General features: G+C 45.6%; 1 protein-coding gene across 3 annotated transcripts in view; it reads right to left on the reverse strand.

Annotated features, from left to right (window-relative positions):
• Nucleotides 1-19,002, reverse strand: part of LOC309553845 (F-actin-capping protein subunit alpha-2) — a 162,987-nt gene extending 143,985 nt beyond the window's left edge. Inside the window, exon 1 of one of the 3 annotated variants that reach the window (XM_082255312.1) lies at nucleotides 18,887-19,002. In XM_082255312.1, the coding sequence (XP_082111438.1) occupies nucleotides 18,887-18,925 (39 nt within the window). In that variant the 5' untranslated portion in view covers nucleotides 18,926-19,002. The remainder of the gene's footprint in view (nucleotides 1-18,886) is intronic. The other 2 variants (XM_082255314.1, XM_082255311.1) reach the window with 2 other exon arrangements.
• Between the last annotated feature and the right edge of the window lie 3,458 nt (nucleotides 19,003-22,460).

A 22,460-nucleotide genomic window follows, 5' to 3' on the forward strand; every position in this document is an offset into this window, starting at 1 on the left:
AGAATTATTTAGCTTTTTAGATTCCTGACAGATGTAAATAGATCCATTTAACAATACACAGCAAGGCTTCCCTCGATAGATGCCCAATGATGGCTCAAGCTATAGAAATACAGTGCCAGACTAAAATCTGATGAAACCATCCAAGATAAAATTGTTGGTAAAAAAATAAAGAAAAAATAAAATTCAAGGCATTTCAGGAGCAACAGACTGTCCCTTCATTAGGGCTCAATGCAGGCTAAAACTTGGATGGACTCAGAGAAAACAGTGATGTCCTAGATCTGTATTAGAACCAGTATTACATCCTCCACATAGGCCAAATGTGTGCTCAACCTGTGGCAGAACTACAAGTCCCATCATGCCTCCGCCTTTTGGAGTCATGCTTGTAACTGTCAGCCTTGCAATGCCTCATGGAACTTTTAGTTCCACAACAGACGGAGGGCCATAGGTTTAAGACCCATTACATGTGTAACAGCACTTACTGAGCAGCATTGGCTCAGAAAAAAAAAAAAAAACACAGAAGAAGAGACCAGATTGCCTCAAAAGCTTGCATTACAATCTATTTAGTTAACCAAGAAATGGTATCAACCCAAATCTAAACTTCAAGGCCACTATGACTTAAAACCATAATTAGAATGTTTTGCTGGCACAAGCCACATCACCATTACAATGATGTGAATGTAATAAAAATGTAGAGTACATCAGCTGTTCCAACAACTTGGCCATTAGAATTTAGTTAGAAAATTTTTATTTTTTGAATATTCATTTGATTTTTGAAAACCGTATTCAAAATCGATTGCTATTGACCACAGTGACTAGAAAATTCTCAAGAGCAGGATGGAAGATTTATCAAATATCTAACAATGTATGTGGTTTTCTTTCCCATAATTACATTTATGCCAAAATCAATTGTTAAAAGCAAACGATTTAGAAGTACTTTCAGCCCCGGTTCACACTGATATGGTGCAGGAAACGCAGTGTTCCCGGTTTGTTTCCCACACTGCGTTTAGAGGGAGTCAATGGAAAGTGAGGGACAACCCAAAAGCAGGTCGCAAATGCAGTGTTTGCCTCGACCAGATCACATGGGTATGAACTCCAATGCAAGTTGGATCCAGTGAAGAAAAAAAAAAAAGCTACCTGCACCTTTTTGATGCAGAGCGATTTGAACCATTCAAAATAAATGGGTTCAAATCGCACCGCACAGAACTGCATGGTATTTGCACAGGAATGCAATGCGATTCCTGCATGATTCCTATGTGGTTCACAGTGTGAACCTAGGCTCTAAAGACATTTTAGTCTTTGTAGACAATGAGTGTACAGGTTGTGGAGGGAGTGGCTGGCTCAGCTGAGGGCCTTAGCCAGCTTCTGGTAAAGGCATCTGGGTGGATCCAGACTGTAATCCAAGGATCAAAGCCTAGAACGGCTCTGTGACGTCAGCCAAACTGCACTCCTATGATCCATAGAAGTACAGCCCAAAAAGCTTTAATCAGGAGGCAGGTCCTGATGACGTCACATCAGCAAAACGCGTAGAGCGTCACCACGTCACTTCAGGCCTGTGGAACATACGGCGTTCTGGAAACACTGTCTAACTGGTTTATTACACTGCAATCGTATTATTGCTATTTTTTGAGTATATTACCTATATTTAAATAAACTTCGTGGACACCTTTCTTTTTATATACCTATGGCCTTTGAGACAAGATCTCTCTGCATTGGGAATGTGGTTTTTAATCCAGCCGGGCAAAGTTATAGAAGCCATCTCTAATACCAAAGAGGCTTGCTACCCCTGTAGGGGTTTGGTGATCTGTTGAGTGCGGTCCTGAGAGAGAGGGGGAGCATGCGTGTTCTTTCACAAATAACCATTGAAGATTGAATATTAAATATCAATTGTGAATTTTATGGACACATTGCTTTTGGATTTTTATCTAATTTATTGTGCACACAGACACTTTTTTTGCACCTAGCCACTTTGATAATTTTTTATTGTGAAAGTTGATCAGTACCATTTTATGAATTTATATTTCAATGCACGTTTTTGGACTTTTATCTCATTTATTGTGCATGGACACTTTTTTTGCACTCTATTGGAAATTTTTTAATGTGAAAATGTATCAGTATTAGTTCATGAATTTACCTTTCAATGTACATTATATATTTATTCATTTGTTTATTGCACTATAGTACTTTCAACCACTGGGATTTTTTTTTAGAAATAGTGGAATATTTTCACTAATCTACTCCAGGCAGCGCCATTTACCTCCTGTTTTTTGTTATGTTACTATATCCTTTATTGGGATATTAGAGGTAGTCTGCAGCTAGGGAGGCATATCAGCCGTAGCGCGGATTTCCTATATAGATATTAAATTATGAGACTCATGTCACAGTGATTATGAAAAAGGTTCCTGCACTACTTTAAAATTGATTTAATTGAGACTTGAATAGACTTTAGCTGCAATGAAATAGTCAGTGCAAAACGCACTGGTGTATGGCTTTGAAATTGTGCTGATTTCAAAGCCGCACTGGAGTGAACAAGGGCTAAGACAGTAATCTAAAAACAAATAAAATAGTGTGGCATTTCAATATAATAAAGTGTAATATTGAACATCAAATGTATAATGCAGGGCTCGACAAACCCCAGGCGCCAGGTCGCATTGGCGACTAGAATTAACGGTCTGGTGCCTGGGTTACACTGCGGCAGGTGTCTTTTTACCAGACATCCAAAGTCTCCTGCGAGGTGCGGAAGTCTCCCGCATCTCGCAGGAGACTTGGGATGTCTGGAGACAGAATGAGGTCTGTCAGCTGTGACAGAATGGAGTCGATGCTTCCTGTATAGTTCTGGCTCAGTCCTGTCACAGGCGAAGTGATATCAAATGCACTCTGTCTGTGAGAGGAGAGATACAGGAAGCATCGGCCCTGCATGCTTCCTACTGCACCGCTTCGCACACTGTCCGTTGTCTGTCATGTGTCTCAGGAGCCAGCATTTCCCCCCCAGCACTAAGTCACATGTGCTAGGGGTGCAACTAGCCACCGTTCCAGAATTGTAAATATCCTAGCATGTGCAGGGTTTCCAATTCCTACCACCAAGACCAGATCAAATCACTGAAGTGGTCATGGTGGTTGGAGCGTTCCTTTAATATCTCTCAGAAAAAGTAAACAAAAGTACACATGGGTCGAATGCCGGGCAACATCAGCCGGTTCATGAAAAACTGGCCATCATTGGATCACAGAAGTCGGCCATTCGGCATGAGCGAAAAAAAACTGGCTCCTAGATTAAGAGCAAATTTGTCAAGCCCTAGTATAATGATTCAAAATATAAGGACTAAATAGCCAAAATGTCATCAAAAGTGCTCAGATATACTTCACAAATCTCATTAAATAATGAATAATAATAAAAAAGAAAAAAAAAAAAAAAAGATTTTTGACTTACCCTAAAATCCATTACTCTACCCTAAAATCCATTACTCTGATGTTCATTGACAGATACAGCTCCGGGTATTCATAACCATTGGGTTATACTGCCCCCCCCCCCCCCCCCACAGGAGTAGGACACTAGGCAGAAAAGAATTCTGGCTACACCCATTGGCAGTGCCAGGAGGTATACTCCCTCTCTCTGCCAAAGCCACTCAGTTTTGTTACAAGCAGTTCTAGGAGAATAACAACTTCACAGAGGGGTGGGTGCTGCATCTGTCAATGGTCAGAGAAACTGTTTTTACAGTAAGTAAAAAATCCCACTCTTTTGTTCATTGACGGACACAGCTCCTGGTATTCATAACCATTGGGACGTCCCAAAGCAGTATTAAACATGAGGGGTGGGAACAGCCAAAAATATTCCCAAGGCTAAATATTAGCCAACTAGGCATCAGGAGCTCAACCAAACAACTGGAGCCCACCTGAAATCAAATACACCCTCAAAGAGTATCAGATCCTCTTTAACAGGAGCCTGCAAGCCCTAGAGGCCAAAGAAAACATCTGCAGGTTCCAACATATCCACTTTATAAAACTTTGTAAAAGTGTGAACCGACGACCAGGTGGCCACCTTGCAAACCTGCGTCACTGACGACAGATGATGAAAGGCCCAGGAGGCACTAAGCGCCCTAGTTGAATGTGCCTTGAAAAAGGAAAAGAGGAACCTGACCCCTGATGGAAAAGGCCTGAACCACCGTCTGTCTGATCCATCTGGCAATGGTCGCAGAGGAAGCGGACAACCCTTTGAGGTCCGTCCGTGAGCACAAAGTCTAGACTTCCTGAAAGACTCCGTAGCTGCCAGGTACACCCCAATTGCCCAGACCACATCCAAGGCAATTTCCTTCAGATGTTTAGGCCTGCGACGCAGGAAAGGCAACACAATGTCTTCATTCACATGAAAATCAGACACAACCTTTGGAAGGAAAGACTGACAGGGGCAAAGAACCACCCTAGCCTTGTGAATCACCAGATAGGGTGAACGACAGGATAGCACCGCTAGTTCAAGCACTGTACGCGTAGAGGTGATAGCCACCAAAAAGGGGTGTGTAAGCAGGGGAATCTTCCGAATATTTTCAAAGGGAGGCTTCTGTAGAGCTGAAAGCACCAAATTGAGATCCCAAGGCGGCAACGAAGCCTGCACTGGAGGGACCAAATGCCGGACACCCTGAAGAAAGGAACGCACCCCCACCTGAGACACAAGCGACTCCAAGACCGATGTCAGTGCACGGATGGATGAATGGTTGGGACCCGCAGTTTCAGAGGAGATCAGGTGGGGAAATGTGCTCAAAAGATCCCATGAGTCCCCAGGGGGACTCCACAAAAGGTGTGAAACACTGCTAAGGGACAACCCCCACCGTGTTGGCAGCACAACCCGGTCACCAGTCACAAGAACCAAGCGATCCTCAGCAGAGGGAGAGGACCCCACCAGACTCACCACAACAACAAGCGCCTGCAGCCACCAGGATAATGCACTACACATGCGGCGATCAGGACAGCTACTCACCATACCAGGAACCAGACTGGCACCACTCCAGACAGAACCCCTCTCCATCAAAATGGTGGGGGGGGGGGCTGTGGGCCAGGAGGAACGCTGCAACTGGGGCCAACCCATCCAGCGGGGCTATGTTGTGGCCGACCTAGCGCGGGGCTGAGGTCTGCATGCACTCACTGGCCAGACTGGGGTGAACTGGATCTAGATTATCCAGCCAGTTGCCCATTCCAGCAGTTGATTGTAGATCTCACAGGAAAAATCCAGGAGAAAAAAAAATTTCTATCTAAAAAGAAAAACATTTGCCAGGACCAAAGATCCCAGCAAGGAACTCCTTACTCCTGACCAGGCAGAAAAAAAAAAAAAACTGAGTGGCTATAGCAGAGAGAGGGAGTATACCCCCTGGGACTGCCCATGGGTATAGCCAGAATTTTTTTCTGCCTAGTCTCCTACCCCTGTAGGGGGAGTATACCCTAATGTTTATGAATACCAGGAGCTGTGTCCATCAATGAACGAAAGAGGAAAAAAGTCCAAATGCCCTATTTGGTGGTGAACCAAAATCCCTTGCTGTTGAAAAAAAAAAAAAAGTTCCATTGGTGTAAAGCAATGTTAATAAGTATAGTGAACTTCTTTTGCATAAGTCACTTAATTTTATAAAATCCAGTGCTCCACCAGTGTGCTCATACCGCTGTGCAAAGTGGTAACCCTACTTTCCCTCAGTCTTGCAGATCGGATGAGAACGGACAGGCGGTCTCATCCGATTCCCCCACAGAGGAGAGCGGGGATCTGACACCCGCTGCGCCAAGCTGTCATCCGCCTGCTCAGCGTGGGATCGGTGGATGGATCCCCCGCTGAGCAGCACATCTCTGTCAACGGAACGGAGACCTGTGAAAGGGGCCTTCTACATTCCTATCCCTACACCTGCTTTACTCTCTGAAAAGCAATCTGTTTGGATGGCTCTTCAGAGAGCATTAGACAGGGTGTGAGGAAACATCACCTCCAACGCTTACTTTACACTCCTAAATACCGGAAAACTGACGCAACTGCGCACATTGTCCAAGGTTGTAGCACAGGCCTATTCACTTGAATAGGTCACGCTTGACTCGCAATGACGCCTGCTCAGTACAATAGGGGTACAATTCCTGTGGCAGCTGCAAAGCAGAGCGTTGCAACATGTATACATCCCTGGCCACTGCCTCTTAAGTAAAAGGGGGGTGGGGTACAGTAAAAACGCAACTCAACTGCGGTGGTTTACTGCCCCCAGATCACAGGTCTTAACGACCCCTTAGGGCAGTGATTGTGAACCTTGGCACCCCAGATGCTTTGGAACTACATTTCCCATGATGCTCAACTACACTGCAGAGTGCATGAGCATCATGGGAAATGTAGTTCCAAAACATCTGGGGTGCCAAGGTTTGCCATCACTGCCTTAGGGTGTATCCACTGCCGAGGAGCAACTGAAACATCTTTGAACATCAGCTATATCAATCTGGGGAAGAGATGCTATATCATATTTATGCTTCATGCACACTGCTCCTTTGTATACCTTTTCTCCTTACACGTAAATGCAGCTTTAAAAATTGCAGTAAAAGCCACATTTTTCACAAGCATGTATGTGCATTCACACCTTTGGCGATAAGGCATTCTAGTGGCCAGAATAATAATTTACTCAAGTCATTAGAATGCATTAACGTGCGTTTATACGTTTTTCTGCCAAAACCCTCGTCTTTGAATGTGCAATAGATTTTTTTTTTCCTGCCTCCAAACACCTTGTGTGTGCATATGCTAACACAAACAGCTAGAAGTAAAATGCCTAACAGACCTTTTTTAGCTGCAGTGTGCTAAAATTAGCTGCAGCACACAAAATGTCTACAGAGACTTGACCAACAAATTAAAGCTAAACTCAAGCTAACACTTTTTTAAGCCTACCCCATCACCTTTTTGGGCAAAATTATAAATGCACATATTTTCGCAGAAAAAAAAAAAAAAAAAAAAGTACATTCTTTTTTCCCCACAGGAGCCTGCAAAGCATTGCACTGTAGATCAGTGATCGTAGTTGTAATGTCAGGCTCCTGCACAGAAGCTTTACACCTTTCAGCCCATACCTCTGCAAGGGCTGTCAGTTTGAACGATAAAGGGTTTGTCAATGAACCAGGAGCACACTCATTATGCTCTTGCTGATGATTGAGAACTAAGCCATCTGTTGCAGTGAAAGATGGAACTTGTAGTTCTCTCATTCACAGATTCCTGCGAATGAAAGATGCGGCTTTCAAAAATGTTACAGCGGGTGTGGGGAGAGGAACCCCCATCCACTGGCACAAGGGGGAGGATTGAGGGGTTAGGGAGATATGTGCTGGTGCATGTTACACCCTAAATATAATGTGTAAAAAGGGGAACTTATTCTTTAAGCAGTTACAGGAACAGTTTTTCTTCCTGTTGGGGTAAAAGTTTGTCTCAAAATTCTAACTGCCACGTTTGCTGGACAGCTTGGTCTGTTGAAAAAACAGGCTTCAGAATGGAAAGAAAAAGAAAGAAAAAAAAAAAAAAAAAGGAGGAATCTAATGCAGGCACTGCATTTAAGAATTAGTAAGCTGCAATGTATTACATTTTTGTTTGGAGGTTTAATACCAGCCTGAGTTCACACTTGTGCCATGTAGACACCGCATGTGATTCACACAGGAAATCGCACTGCATTCCTGTGCACATCACATGTGATATCTGTGGGGTGCGATTTCAGCCCTATATTTTGTATGGACTCTCTTTTCCCCCACACCTCAGGGGTGTTCACTCCCATGCGATGCAATTCTGGCAATTACACTCTGTTTTGCGATCTGTTTCAGGGTGTCAATGAGATAACATGACACTCGCAGCAGATCGCATGGACGCAGAGCGACTGCAATGTGATACAGGAAACACACAGGATTCGCTGCGTTTCCCACATTGCATAAGTGTGAACCAGGGCTTAGTGTCAGTTTTCTATCAGTCTTTGGGGAAGGACTCAGCAACCAATCATAATTTGGCAGTGTAGGAAGGCCACACTTTTTAATCAGTTTCATTTTTATGACAGTCTCCTAAAGACCAACTTTAAGCCCCGGTTCACACCTATGCAATGCAGGAAAAGCAGCGAATCCTGTGCGTTTCTCGAACTGCAATGCAATCACGCGGCGTCCATGCGATCTGCTGCGTCTATGATAGATTAACAACACCTCAAAACAGATTCCAAAATCCAGTGCACCCATGCGATGCAATTTGGGTGTGTGGGGGGGGGGGGGGGGGAGGGTCCTGCAACATTTTGCTGCAGATGCGATTTAAGCCATACAAAATGTATAGCTCAAGTTGCACCACACAGACATGGCATGTAATGTGATGTGCACAGGAATGCGGTGCGATTCCTGTGTGAATCACATGTGGTGTCTGCATCTCACAAGTGTGAAACCTGGCTCAATTACATTTGTAGCTGCTATAATTATGAAGCAATTCATTCTCGAAGCTCATAACAGCCTTCTGATGTAGACATAACAGGTGCATGTTTACATAAAAAGATCAGAAGGCTGTCATATCACTACTGGAAGAGAAAAAGCGTGATAAATAGAACATTTACTGCTTGATAAGCATATGTAAATACTTGAATGTCCACAGCCTTGTCACAGGTTCACTTTAAAGCTAAACACGGGTCCGTTCAGACAGGCACAGCTCAGACACCTCTAGGTGGTGTAAAGTGGGGTACACGCTATAAGAAAATCTGAAGAAGAATTCCGTACGTGGAACCATCCTTCAAATTTTGGTATACTGTGTGTATACAACTTTCCACACAAAAATTTCAGAAAAGGACAAACTCCAAAATTTTTCTTGTACGCGAACAGAACTAACGATTTAAGTGCCGGTACAAAATGGTGCGATGTGGGAACATTGTGAATCCACTGCGGGTTCCCGCATCGCACCTGACTCGCAGGCAGTTCACATTACCATATGCGAACTGCTGGGAGAGTCAATACAAAGTGAACGACACCCCCAGATCAGTTTGCATATGGCAGGGCAAACTGTCAATTCATACAGGAATCGGAGTAAATAGGTGTGAACATCCATGTGACCCGATTCTGGTGCAGACAAAAAAACGGTCCTGTGTGACTTTGGTCTGAACGCGATGCCATACAATCTGTATGGCTGAATTCGCATTGCACAGACATTGCATGCGATTTGCAGAGCAGTGCACATCACATGCGTTGTCTGACAGTGTGAACCGGCACTAAGGTAAAGTGTGTTCGTAGGAGAATACGGATATGAAAGACTGCACATGATCAGAAAAAATAAACAAGTACAAAAAAAAAAAAAAAAAAAAAGTCTGCCGTTTAACCACTTGCCGACCGCCGCACGACTATCTACGGCGGCGGTCAGCCCCTCACAGGCAAAGTGACGTAGGTCTACGTCGCTCGCCTGTGAGGGTTTAGGGAGCGAGCGCGCGCCGCTGGAGGCGCGCTCCCGCATGGTCACGGACCCCCCCGCGCGTGTGACCGGCGGACCCGATCGCCGCCGGCCACTCTGCGATCGGCGGGGGAGAGGGAGAAAGTCAGGCAGCTTGTGTAAACAAGCTGCCTGTCATTCTCCTCTCTGTATGAGAGCTGATCACATGGATCTACTATGTAGATCCATTGATCACTCTGCATACAGTTGAAGCCACAGCCAATCACAGTTAGAATCACGCCCCTAGGGACACACACAGCCCCTCCCTCTCAAATAAAGTTAACCCCTTCACTACCAGTGTATTTTTACAGTAACAGTGCATATATATAGCACTGATTACTGTAGAAATGTCACTGGTAACCCCAAAAGTGTCAAAAATGTCAGTCAAGGGTCCGATCTTTCCGCCGCAATGTCGCAGTACCGCAAAAAAAAATAAAAAAAAAAAAAAAAAAAAAAAATCGCAGATCGCCGCCATTACGCGTTAAAAAAAAAAACAAAAATGACAAAAATCTTTCCCTTTGTTAGTAAACGCAATAACTTTTGCGCAAACCAATCAAAATACGCTTTTTGCGATTTTTTTTACCAAACATAGGTAGCATAATACAAATTGGCCGAAAATATTAAAAAATTTTGATTTTTACATTTTTTTTGGGGGGAATTTCATATAAAAAAAAGGGAAAAATATTGCTATTTTTGCAAAATTTACGCTCTTTTTTTTGTTTATAGCGCGTGATCAAAAAATCGCACAGGTGATCAAATACCGCCAAAAGAAAGCTCTGTTTGTGGGAAAAAAAGGACGCCAAATTCGTTTAGGTACAGCGTCGCACGACCGCGCAATTGTCCGTTAAAGTCACGCAGTGCCGAATCGCAAAATACCCTCTGGTCGTTTAGCAGCCAAATCCTCCGGGGCTTAAGTGGTTAAGAATTTCCGTACAATTAGTACCTTCCTCGGTTTTGACTTGCTGTAAAACATCATTGAGGAAAACCGGAGGATAGTTGATCAGATTTTCTTCTAGTGTGTACTGGGCTTTAGTGACTGCTGCTACCTCTCAGTCCCACATATTTCTCTAATGGGCTCAATCAGTGGCTAACAGGAATGCACAGAAGGCAAGAGGGGACTTACAAGTTTTGGACACCAATGAGAAGTCAGACCAGTATTTGTCTGTAAGGCCCCTTTCACATGGGCACACCGCCCAATGGAGTCCGTTCTGCTCAGCGGGGGATTGTTCTGCCGATGAGCCGGTGGATGACACCTCCATCTACGCTCTGCATGCAGAGATAGAGCTGTCAGATCCCCGCTGTCCTCTATGGGGACATCGGATGAGAACGGACCGCCTGTCCTTTCTCATCCGATCTTCCAGACGGATGGAAAATAGGGTTTCCATCTGTCCGGATCCAGCAGACGTGTGCACTGACACCTGTTGCCCCATAGGGATTCATGGAGCATCCAATCAGGTCCGCCTGAAAAACTGACAAGCGAATCAGATTGGATCACCCGTGTGAAAGGGGCCTACCTGACTTCTGTGTCACCTCTAGCTACATTAACTTTAAAGCTGAAAGATTTTTTTCTACTCCTGGCATATTCTTTTTATGGAGAAACTCCACACCGATATAAAAACCCCAATTAACTCTGTTACGTATTTTAACGCCAATCTTAAAATGTATTTTTAACTACAACTAGTGTAAGTAAAGTGTCTTTTTTAAACTTAAATTTACAGGCACTTCAGTAAAGACAAAGGGTTAATATTTATCACTCACTACAGGAAGTGAGGGCTGGAAGAAGAAGCCACAGAGCACAGCCGGGGACCAGACATCTGACAATACCAAAACTAGAACGCTGAAAATGTTTCAACCGGCACAGTTCATCAAGGGCTCATTTACAGTTTAAACATGGCCGAGTCGCGTTTCACTGCCGCCCCCCCCCCCTTCACTCAGCCACTGCCCTTTAAGCAGTGAATTCGTGTTTACACATGCTGCTGCGAATTAAACTCCCTGTCGCTCGCATCCAGCAGGCAGTACTGAAAAGGGCCACACCACAAACATACAATTGTGGCACACTGGTGTGGGTTAAAAACCGTTGGTGAGGAGGTAACATAACTTCTCCTCCCAGCGCGTTATATCCTTCTGAAGAGCAATCCACTGTGGATTGCTCTTCAAAGGGCTATTGCTAATGTCAGCTAGTCCAAAGAAAGTTGAGATTGGTGGTGTGGGAGGGACAAGAATTAACCCATTACCTGGCTAAGGAGACCTTTAACTGAGTTTTAAAAAAGTGACATGTCATTCAAGGCCTGGTTCCCACCATTGTGGCTTAAAGCCCCGTACACACGAGAAGAAATTCGGCTGGGAAAATTCGTCCGATGACCGATCTGCCGATTTTCGGCTTGTTAGTATGATGCTTCCGACAACCGACTCCGACTTTTCGGCTGAAAAAATCCTGGTGTGCAGGCTATAAAATTTTTGTCCTCTGTCAAAACAAGTCCGATTTTCGTGCAGTCAGTACAGATTTCGACAGGGAAAAATCTTATGAGCAACACTAGGCATGCTCAGAGATGAAAGAACACAAAGAAAGCAATCCAACACATGACATCACTTCTGAAGTGGAATTCTGTTGTGCGGGAAAATTCGTGTGCAGTCTAGAGCACATTCCAACCAACAGACACCACTCTGGACAAAAGATGGACGACCGGTCGGTGGAAATTCGTTACGTGTGTACGAGGCTTTAGTCAGAAAATTAAGCCAGATAACTTCAGGCCGGCCCTATACTGTTTCAAATCCAGTAATACACCATCTCCGCAAATGCTTAGTTGCTCTCTATTTCTAGGCACTGTGCCGAATTAGTAGAGGCCAATCTGCTGACAGCTTAAATGATTTACTGCTGTTCAGTGGCTCTGGGCTTCAGCAAAATGGCAGCCTCCAGGAAGAAGAAAAAAGCAATGCTGGAGGCGATTTAAAGCACACACTAACTTTGGTAGCATAATTATTCTTGTGGAATGTATATTACTTGCTAAAGAACATTATTTTTAAGTAGGTATGGGTAAAGTTCCCCTTTAAGTGTGGTTCAATGCATGCGCTTTAGATGTGTAACCAGTGAACTCCATGTATGTGTTTGATGAAATCATAACAAAGATGCTGCACCCAAAACATACTGGTGTGAAATTATCTTAATACCATTCCCTGGAAAAAGTACACTTTATGAATTTAATGCAAAAACTCAATATAACCAGTTTTTTGGTAACATATAAAGTACAATGTTACACGGAGTAAACAGATACCGAACATGTCACGCTTTAAAATTGAGCACACTCGCGGATTGCCGACAAACTACGATACTTTAAAGTTTCCATAGGTGATGCTTTAAAAATGTTTACAGGTTACCAGTTTAGAGTTACAGAGGTGGTCTAGCACTAGAATTATGGCTCTCGCTTAAAACGTCCATGGCGATACCTCAACTGTGTGGGGCGAACACGGTTTACATATGTGGAGATGGGGCAGCCTTTACATTTTTTTAATTTTTTTATTTAATTTCTACTCTCCCCTTTAATTTTTTTGATCACTTTTCTTGTCACAAGAAAGGTAAACATCTCTTGTAAAAGAAATAAGGCGCAACAGGTCCTCTTTAATAGAGACATCTGGGATCTATAAGACTCCAGATCTCTCCTTTATGCTGAAAAGCATGAAAGGGAAAAAAAAAAAAAAAAAAAAATGAATATCATGCTTTCCGAAAAAAAAATCTTACATTACATCTGCCCTAACTGGAAGTGATGTTATGTTGTTGCTTCCGGCCGCTTACATCATAAAGATGGCCGGAGACCTTCCAGTCCCCAGGCAGCTCTATGATAATCTGGCGGCATCGCAGGATCGGATACCGGGCTCCCCAATCACACAGCAGAGCCCGAGGAGGCACCAATGTGAGAGGGAGGGAGGGACGTCCCCTCCCGCCACTTGTAAAAGCAATCCAGCAGTTAATTAGCCATTACTTGAAGATAAAAAACATCACCAGCTGAAAAAAAAAAAAATTACCAGGGTATGGTATACAGCTGCAGCCATAACCCCAGTATAATCACTTGAACACAATCACGTAAATGTTTGCAATTCTGCAGCAAGTGGTTAATGCATTCTCTACATTAAAGTGAAAAAACCTTCAGTGTGCAGTTCTTCTCCCCTAGCCCCCCCTTATATACTTACCTGAGCCTGACCTCAATCCAGCGATGAGCACAAGAGCAGCAGCTCTCATGGCTCTGTCCCTCCTCACAGGGCAGAGAGGCAGCAGGGGGAGCCATTGGCTCCTGTTGCTATCAGCCAAATCCTGTGACGAGGAAGCAGGGGACAGGACGCAGCCCCACTGTGTGTCAATAGATGCAGACAGAGTATCTAAGCAACCAGCCCGCAATTAAGCCACCATAGGAAACTGCTTTCTATGGTGACACACCAAGAAGAGGCAGAACCCAGAGCACCAGTGGAGAAACAGAGAACAGGATCAGGACTGCTCTGTGCAAAACCACGCATTCAAATGCATGGTTGTAATGCATTCAAATGAAAAAAAAAAAAATCTCTGTGCAGCAGCCCCCTCATACTTACCTGAGCCGCATCTCCATCCAGCGATGTTACATGAGAAAACAACAAGAGAAGGGCGCACCGACCTTGTGCATTACCACTTAAAAGTAGGGATGCACCGAAATGAAATTCTTCGCCGAAGCCGAATAATAATAAAATGTTTGGCCGAAGGCCGAATACCGAAGGCGGTGTTTTGCATTTTTTCCATTTATTTTGCCAATTTTTTGTCCTCTCTCTTGTCCTCTCGTGTCTCTCTCTCTCTCTCTCTCTTGTCCTCTCACTCTCTCTCTCTCGTCCTCTCATGTCTCTCTCTCTCTCTTGTCCTCTCATGTCTCTCTCCCTAAATGTTACTGTAGGGAATGGGATTCAGTGCACACTGCAGCCTTGTACCATAGGGTTAATGTTAGTGACACTGTAGGGATTGGGAAGGATGCTGGGAATGGAAATCAGGAAGCATGCAGGCAGCCTTGTAAATTTTAATTGCAGATACAGGGCACTGGGCAGGTCAGGGTTAATGTGGTAACATCAATTACTCAGTGACAGTCAGTCAGTGTCAGTGTGGACTCAATCAGATTATACAGTGACACAGTCTCTCATAGTGGTGGTAATAGGAGGCTGGAGGTGGACTAGTAGTAGCCTGGAAAGGAGCACAGCTGCATACATACATTACTCACTCGTGCACTGCAGCCCGCCCCACACATTCAGTGAGTCTTACTCTCCTCCCTAGTTTTTTCAATGGCACATTCAGGAAGCCAATCACGGCGTGAGTAGCGGCACAGCGGAACCAATCAGGTGTGCAGGCACGCGTGATTGGTTCGCTGTGCAGCTAATCACGGTGTGATTGGCTTCCTGAATGTGCCATTGAAAAAACTAGGGAGGAGAGTAAGACTCACTGAATGTGTGGGGCGGGCTGCAGTGCACGAGTGAGTAATGTATGTATGCTCACCGCTGAAGTGTCCCGGCTTCCCCTGCCTAACACGGAAGTCTGTGAGTCCTCCTGTCCTCCTCTGAGTCCCTTCCCCCTGTAAATATCGTGACCTCGGCGATATGAATATCGCCTACGGCCACAAACGATAGTCAATATCATATAGACTATCGTTCAGCCCTATTATTCGGCACAAAATTATTCGGCCTTTTGACTTATTCGGCCGAACACCGAAAGTGCTATTTTTTCTATTTTCGGCCGAATAATGTTCGGCCGCCGATTATTCGGTGCATCCCTACTTAAAAGTTTATTAAAATCAAAGAAGGGTAGCGTACAATATACTCACAAACGTAGCATATGAACAAGCATATAGGAAATGGGCACCGCTCGCTTCCAGGACACTTCTCTACTGCTGGATAGTGTGATGGCGTCCTCAAAACCTGATGTGGCTTACGCGTTTCAAGGGAGGACCCTCTTCCTCAGAGCCAAAATCGCCACTCTGAAGAAGAGGGTCCTCCCTCGAAACGCGTAAGCCACATCAGGTTTTGAGGACGCCATCACGCTATCCAGCAGTAGAGAAGTGTCCTGGAAGCAAGCGGTGCCCATTTCCTATATGCTTGTTCATATGCTACGTTTGAGTATATTGTACGCTACCCTTCTTTGCTTTTAATAAACTTCTAAGTGGTAATGCACAAGGTCGGTGCGCCCTTCTCTTGTTGTTTTCTTGTAGTGCCTTTTGGATACCCTTGGTCCTGAGGGGGGGGGGGGGGGGGTGGCAAGACCACTTCATTTGTGTCATAAAACCGCCTAGAAGATTCACCTTCCCGCATACCACCTGAGCGCAGGAGAGATATTGTTGTTTTTTGGATGTTGCAAATGCTCTTTATTGGCTGAGACAGCAGTGGGCGCCATTGGCTCTTGCTGCTGTCAAAGTCAGTGAGCCAATAAGCCAATGAGGAGAGAAGGGGGGGCGTGCCACAGCTCCCATCTGAATGGACACAGAGCTGCGGCTCAGATATCCCTCATAGCAAGCTGCTTGCTGTGGGGGGCACTAGGCAGGAGGGAGGGGCCAGGAACGCCGACGAGGGACCCGAGAAGAGGAGAATCAAAGCTGCTTTGTGCAAAACCACTGCCCAGAGCAGGTAAGTATAACATGTTTGTTATTTTTGTTTCTTTCAGGCTGGATTCACACCTTATGTGGATCACAGCAGGGGTCCGTTGTGTCCCTGGTCACCATTTCAGGAACAAATCCGACCCTGAAACAGAGTCAAACACACAGGACCCCTGTGCAATCCACTCCGCAGCAGCCACGGAGATGTGTCCCTTTTAGAGCCAGTCACGATCGCCTGTCATACAAGCTGGATGCGGGGAAACCCACATCAAATTTGCATAAGGGGGAATCCAGCCTCACAATCAAAATGCAAGGAATATACAATACCATTGTCATCACAAACATCATGTAATAAACATCCAGAGTGCAGGCACTTAACGAGTAATTGTAACATATCCCACCATACTCAGTCAACCTAATAAAGGAAGAAGGGGGGTATGGGCCATCCCCCATACATGACCTAGGCCCAAACAAACATTTAAGATTGGGACATGCCCCCTTCCCTAGAGTATCTAGCCCAAAAATACCTGGATCAGACAAAAATGGAAGGGGGGAGGGGGTAAAGTAGTAGGGAAAATAATGAGTAAAGAGAGGGGCCCAGTCAGGAGCCTAGACCGCAGGCTCCAAAGAGGGGGAAAGACAAAGTTAGAAAAAAAAAGGAGGAGGAAACCCAGTAACTGCATCTGCCAGCTCTGTACAAACCAAGGGAACCTGAGAATCGTGCCTGGAAAAGAAACATTGGGAACCTACAGGTCAATAGTAAAGTGGAGCTCCACCCAAAAGAGGAGGTTCCACTTTAAGCACTCCTCTACCACTTCTGCTTGAGCTGCCTAGGCAGAAGTCTCCTCTCCCCTTCCCTCCTTGCAATCTACTGGGACACATCACAGGTCCCAGAAGATTGCCCGACCAATAGGAAGGTGCTACGCCACAAGCTGTCACAGCCAGGCGCTCACACTTACAATGCTGGCGCCGTGGAGGACTTTTTGTAGCTGACTTTTAATAAACACAAAAATGAGTTTTCCCATGGCTCCCATATCTTTCTGAATTGAAACACTGAATCATTCAACCTGCTCATCAGGAGCCCATTGTATTAAAAAAAAAAAAAAGTGCAGATTATATATATATATATTAGTGATCGACCGATTATTGGCAAAGCTGATATATCGAGGGCCGATCTGCACTTTCCCCGATATATCGGAATCGGCCACTAAGGTGACCGATATTGCCGATATTTCGGGAAAGTGCTTGTACCGGAGTGATGCCTGCAGCTAGAGGCATCAACCTGGTACCGGTGTCCATAGCTGACAGTTGGCTGTCTTGTAATGACAACTGATGCGGCTAAGAAGCCACTTGGCTGTATTTACAAGGAGCAGGAGGGGACGCCCCCCTCCTGTGGCCCATCCCATCGAGAGACCTGGGCAACCAGCCTGCACGGCTGCAGAAGACCCGTTCAAAGACACATTTAGCTCTGATTGGGTCTCCATGTAAAAACCCAGACGTGATGTCATATCACTTCCGGGTACTGGAAATGACAGCATTCAAAACAGCCAAACTTGGGATTTTGAATGCTTTTAAGTGCAGAGGAGGGGTTTGGGGTCTTTTAGACCCCCAGATTCCTCCACAAGAGTACCTGTCAAGTGATAAAAAAAAATTAAAAATGGTTTTAAATGTACAAAAATATCGGCCGATGCAAAGACCACAATATTGGTATCGGCAATGAAAAACTGACATCGGTCGATCAGTAATATATATATATATATATATATATATATATATATATATACACACATATACACACACACAACAAGACTATCACTTTAAAAAAGTTTACCATACTTTGTGGCTAGGTTCACACCTGTGCGGACCACAGTGTGCGCAGGCACAAGAGCCCCATCATCTGAATGAGCTGCCGTGCCCCGGAAAATGCAGGAAAGAAGTTCCCACACTATTTGTGAAATCACTGCCAGCACGGGGACCAAGGTTCCAGTGCAGGTGGCACCCCATTAGGATTACAGGCACCCACCCACAGGTCCCGCGTCTTGCTGTGTAGGTAGTTGCAGCTGTAGGAATTTCTGTGGGTCCTGCAGCGGCCCCACCCCCGCACAGGTGTGAGCCCAGCCTGAGACAACTTAGAGGTTTTAACAATTCCTACTCTAATCAAAACAACAGATTAGAATTCCAGCTTAAATTACAACTGACACCAGAACCTCTGGGCAGAGTGAGGATGGATTAGAACCCCTGTCAGGTTTGTAGTGCAGTCTGTATAGATAACCACTCTCTCTATTTAGGCTGCTTATAGTTATGGAGAGTGAAAAATCCTAAATGTTTGGGTTGTCACCAGAAGAGGAATAGGAGGGGAAATCCTCCAATGGGCTCACTAGTTCTGGTGACAACCAGGAATCCCCTGACTTTGGAGGGATTTCCTCACTTCCTGTTTTGGCCTTGGTGTGATGATGGGAGGAGGACTGGAGGAAGTAACAAACACTCAGGGTGGGGAAGTTCCCCATTAGTAATACCCGGACATCTCACAGGCCCATCAGTCAAACTGATGAGGGGTGCAGGGTGAGCAGTGACAGGGGGGGCAGTAACAAGGCAGTGACAGGGGGGGGGGGAGGGGGTGTCCCAGACACTGACAGCCATCCACAGTGTGCTCCGGCCGGGTCTCCGCCCTTCTGCCTCCTATTTTCGGCTGAGGCCGTACAAGGAGCGGACCGGCTGGGAGGAAGAAGAGGCGGAAATCAGCCAACCCCACCCTGACCGGAGCCCACTCACCTGAGACACCCCGCCCCACCCCCACATCCCGGGGTCCCCCCGCACCCCTCCCTCTACAAGGAGCGGAGCCCAGAAGGCCGCTCATCCTTCACACACATCACACATCACCGACCTTCTCCTCATCAGACAGCTGCTCCTCCACATCCGCCATCTTCTTCACCCCCTTTTCCTGACTGACTGCGCGCGACACATGTGGGCGGAGTCTCACGTCTCCCTTCACGGCCCGCCCACAGGAGAAGTGACGGGCACGCGCTCGGGCTGGGGTGACGGGAGCGCGCTCGGGCTGGGACAGGGGCGGGAGGGGAGAAGAGGACTTGTATTAGGTTTGGATGTCACAGAACAGCGCCCCCACCGGCCACACTACGCCATTTTAGTGTTTGGACCTTCCTGCTTTTCTATATTCATTTGTCACATTTGAGCACAGGCCTAACAGTGAGACCACCTCTGGGAGTGGGAAGGGTTAGGTGCTCAACCCCTCCAGCTGCTGTGGGACTACAAGTCCCATCACGCCCCTTTCACACTCGTGCGATTTGGGACTGCAAAGTTGCATTACAAAGTCATACTTCATGATTTCCAATCAGTACTGTTCATATCTGTGCGATTTTAAGTCGCAGTGACTTCAAAGTACTTTGGTCTGACTTTGAATCGACTTGAGGTCCATAGACCTCATTATTACACAGGCATTGCTTCAAGTCCCACAGCAAAGTTGTGTCAAAGGCTTGCGACTTTTAGGTTGTACAAGTGTGAAAGGGGCCTAACTGTCAGGTTTGCAAAGCCTCATGGGACTTGTAGTTCCACAACAGCCGGAGGGCCACAGGTTGAGCACCCATGTAACCTCTGCCAGGTTGTTATGTTGTCTGTTTTCTTGTCAGGGAGGATTCCTTTCACTTTTTGACCCAGTCTGGGCTTAATCACACTGCAGGGTGTATGTATAAAACATTCACACAGCAATTCACCCAGTGAAGGTGATTGTACATTCATTCTGTAAGAATGAGGCTAAATATGAATGTTATTAGGCTAGTTCCTATGCTGGTCAAATGATTTAGGCAAGGTTCTTACTTGGTGTCTCACTAACGCCATTTTTTCTTGCATGTTTATGCATTACACATATAGGGCAGCCCATTCATTGAATGCCACCCTATGTGTGTGACAAATAGAGTTTGATTGACAGCAGCAGGAGCCTATGGCATGCACTGATCTCAGTGTCTCCTGGGAGACCAGGAAGCGAGGGGAGCTGTAGCTGGGACAGTAGTTGAGTAAAGCCCCGTACACACGTACCGATTGTCTGCCGTAAAGATTCGGCCGGCGACCGATCAGCCGATTGTAGGCTTGTTAGTATGATGCTTCCGACAGCGCACTTTCGCCGAAAAGAATCTGTCATGCAGGCATTAAAATTTTTGTTGGCCAACACCAGAACGGCCGATTGTTCGCCAGTCAGTACAGAATTCGGCCGACAATCAGCAGATTTGCAAGACTGGGCATGCTCAGAAAAGAAAAAACACACGGAAAGTTAACCATCACATGACATCACTTCTGCAGTCGGCGGACAAAATTCTTGTGCAGTCTTTTGCACTTTTCAGCGGACAGGACAGCCCTGGACAAAAGATGGCCGATCGGTCGGCCGACGATCGGAACGTGTGTACGAGGCATTAGGCAAGTGTCTAGGGATGGGGGTAAAACAGTTAGTGGGGGTGTTTTTTTTACCTTAATGCACAGTATGCGTTAAGGTAAAAAAACATTTTGGCTTTAGAACTACTTTAAAGCGGAGTTCCGGGCTCAAAAACAACTTTGGCCCATCCGCTTGCTGAGATTGCCCTGAAAAACAAATGGATGCTGCCAATTTTTTTTTTTCTTTACTTACCTTGTTATAGAAGAAAGTATACTTACCTTCCTTCTACTTCCTCCCTCTGCGGCCGCGGCCCACGCCGTCTCTTCCGGTTTGCGATGACTCCTGGGAGCTGAACGTCATTGCTCCCAGGAGTCAATGCGCCTGCACCGGCTCTGCTCGTCAGCTCATCAGTTCCGGTGCAGGTGCGTCATTCCCTGCTAAACAACTTGTGGGCATGCCCAGAAGCTGTGCAGGTATGACGCGCCTGCCCCGGAAGTGACGAGCGGGGCCGGTGAAGGGCATTCTGGGAGAAGAGGACACAAAAGAGGACGCAGAAGAGGACGCGCTGGCTTCAGCTGCCCGCACCTGAGATGGCAGCGCTGGAGAAGAAATTTTCAAGGTAAGTATTTCTTCTAAAAGGTAAGTGCGACCCGGGACAATACAGAGGCTATCCATTGTGGAATGTACTAGCCCTGACTGTCCCGGGGGAAATTTTATCTAAATTTCACCCCCAAGGCCCGAACTCTGCTTTAACTTCTTGCCCACTGGGCACTTTTACATCCTTACTGCCCAGGCCAGTTTTCAGCTTTCAGCACCGTCGCACTTTGAATGACAATTGCACGGTCATGCAACGCCCAAACAACATTTTTAGCTCTTTCTTTTTTTTAAACAGATAGCGCTTTATTTTGGTGGTTTTTAATCACCACTGGGTTTTTTCATTTTTTTGCTAAAAAAAAAATCGAAAATCTTGAAAAAAAAAAAGTTTTTCTTTGTTTTTGTTATAAAAGTTGGAAATAAGTAATTTTTCTCCTTCACTGATGTGGGCTGCTTAGGCTGCACTGATAGGCACTGATGAGATAGCACTAAAGGGCACTGATGAGGAGGCACTAATATGCAGCACTGATGAGCACTGATAGGTGGCACTGATGGCACTAATAGGTGGCACTGATTGGCACTGGCAGCACTGATTGGTGGCACTGAAATGCAGCACGGACTGGCATCACTGATGGGCATTTACTGGCATCACCGATGGGCACTGACTGGCATCACTGATGGGCAGTGACTGGCATCACTGCTGAGCACTTCTGGGACTGCACTGATAATCAGGGCACTGATAATCAGAGCACTGATTATATTTGCAGATCTCCCCATTGAGGAAATGCCGCTAATTGGCTCTTGTGACAGTATTCACTGTCACTGGAATCTAAAGACAGATAAGTAATGGTTTGGAATGATTACTTCTTATTTGCCAGCAATATCTCCATATAGAAATACTAAGATTTATTCCCTTTTGCCATTAAATCTGTAATTCCTAAATGCTGGGTATATTACATAGCTTTCAATGTCAGACAGGTATTCCTTCTGTTGTGTATTGGGAGGGAATGTGGATTGCCCTTTTGCATTGTTACGTGTTAATGACCTCCCATTGTTCTGTCTGTCTGCCTTAAAACTTATAGGAATGTGGATTGGATGCTAAGGGGGAGGGGGGATTGTCCCACATTGTATATTTTTGTACACTGTATGAGAGTGTAAAACTCTGTTCCTATTGGATGGTGAATATTATGTTCAGTCTTCAACAAGGTCCATCTGGGTGGTAACTTTGTGGGTGACAACTGTATATAAGTCTGTTCAAATAAAGTTGTGCTGAGTTCATTCAACCTCAATCTAGAGTTCTGTCTCTTATTGGGGGAATCTGCTGCAGGGATTGCTATGGTCTTCCATACTCCCTTAGAGAATCACTAAGCTCTTGTAAGAGCTTGTGTAAGAGCTTGTCCTGCTGCACTCTCTGGGGAAAGAGAGGTTCACCCACAGGAACCTGGAGCCTTGTCGTAGGTCCAGGGTGGGTAGGAGATGCCAA

This window comes from Pelophylax lessonae (assembly GCF_965119305.1).
Source record: "Pelophylax lessonae genome assembly, chromosome: 4".
NCBI classification, from domain to species: domain Eukaryota; kingdom Metazoa; phylum Chordata; class Amphibia; order Anura; family Ranidae; genus Pelophylax; species Pelophylax lessonae.